Here is a 1,640-nt window from a genome sequence, read left to right as displayed (position 1 = left end):
CGTTCTGTTGTTCATGGGGTTGCTATGAGTTGGAACCGACTTGCGGTACCTAACAACAGCCACAATAAGTGAACACACATATTCAGTGAAACCTGTGAGAGCCGGAACTCGACAGGACTGCCTTGTTTTTCCAGATCTCTAAAGATTTCTGCCTTTGACAGGATGCAGTCTTACCACTTTTCTATCAATTGTTTTAGTGGAAAATACTTGAGTTTTCCTTCTCTGACAAGTTTCTGCCCTACACAGGTTCTGGCTTTTGCAGGTTTCACTGTACTATTAAAGGAAAATAATGTTTTATATTTACTGGACTGTTACAGCTGAGTGAATTACTCATCTGTCAGAATTATAGTGACTTTTATTAACATGTACCTTTTGCTCTGTATTCTGTTGACAGTTTGGGAGAAAAGTTATATGCCTTTTTAGTACTTTCTTTTAGATAACTCGGGATGAATGAAACATATTCTAGATAGTTTTCTAATATTTCTAATATTGGAAATTATTATTATTCCTAATAAGCCTTTACTAAATTTATTCCATATAAATGCATGATTTACAAATCTAAAATGTAAAAAGTGCTTTTTCTTTCAGAATTAATAAAGCGTTCGTTACCTGGAAAATTAATGTTAAAAGAATTAAGACTGAGAAGAGCAGGTAAGTTTCGATATGCAATATATTTATAAAATTTCAAAAGGAAGCCATATTTTAAAAATGCAGGATGGAAGAAGTTATAAATTTAATTCAGTGATTGGAAAGGCACATTCCATTGCCTTTGTGATTAAATTTAACCCATCTTAATTTTTTTAAAAGATTATTAAACGTTTATTATATTTCCAAATACACCATTCTGTGGTTTGAAGAAATCAGTGGTATGAAGAACCTTGATGAGTTCTCTTGGTCACTTGATCTAACTTTTAGCTTCAAGAAGAGGAATGATTAAATTATCCAAGATTCATGACAGTTAATCCTATTTTGTAGGGTCTCCAGGAGCCATTTTTTCAAATTAGATATTTATTTTGAGATAATTATAGATTGACATGTATTTGTAAGAAATAATACAGAGATGCCACATAGTCTTTACCCAGTTTCCTCATGGGAACACCTTGTAAAGGTATAGTACAGTATCACACCCTGGATATTGACACTGATGTAGTCAAAATACAGAACATTTCCATTACCACAGGATCTCTCATGTTGCCCTTTTATAGCCATACCCACTTCCTTCCTGTCCCCACCCCCTCCTTAACCCCCGGCAGCCACTATTCTATCCTCTACTGCTATAATTTTGTCATTTCAAGAATATTATGTAAATGGAACCATATAATACATAACCTTTGGGATTGGCTCTTTACACTTAGCATAATTCCCTGGCAATTCATCCAGATTGTTGCATGTATCAATAGTTTGTTCCTTTTTATTGCTGATAGTATTCCATAGTATGGATATAATACAGTTTTTCAACCATTTACCTGTTGAAGTATACCAGGGTGTTTTCCAGTTTTTGGCTATTGCTAATAAAGGACTTCGTGCTTGGTAAAGTAGAGGGTCAGTGAAAGAAAGAAAGACCCTCAACAAGATGGATTGACACAGTGGCTGCAACAATGGGCTCAAACATAGCAACAATTGTGAGGATGGTGTAGGAC

General features: G+C 34.6%; 1 protein-coding gene across 1 annotated transcript in view; it reads left to right on the top strand.

Annotated features, from left to right (window-relative positions):
- Positions 1-1,640, top strand: part of DNAH14 (dynein axonemal heavy chain 14) — a gene marked incomplete at its 5' end in the record, with an annotated part of 387,403 nt that overhangs the window by 2,960 nt on the left and 382,803 nt on the right. Inside the window, 1 exon segment of the mRNA XM_023730866.1 lies at positions 589-651. Coding sequence (XP_023586634.1) covers positions 589-651 — 63 coding nt within the window.

Source organism: Trichechus manatus, unplaced genomic scaffold (genome assembly GCF_000243295.1).
Source record: "Trichechus manatus latirostris isolate Lorelei unplaced genomic scaffold, TriManLat1.0 scaffold00039, whole genome shotgun sequence".
NCBI classification, from domain to species: Eukaryota; Metazoa; Chordata; class Mammalia; order Sirenia; family Trichechidae; genus Trichechus; species Trichechus manatus.
The sequence above is the reverse complement of the archived record's forward strand: the minus strand, read 5'-3'. Positions and strand labels throughout refer to the sequence as shown.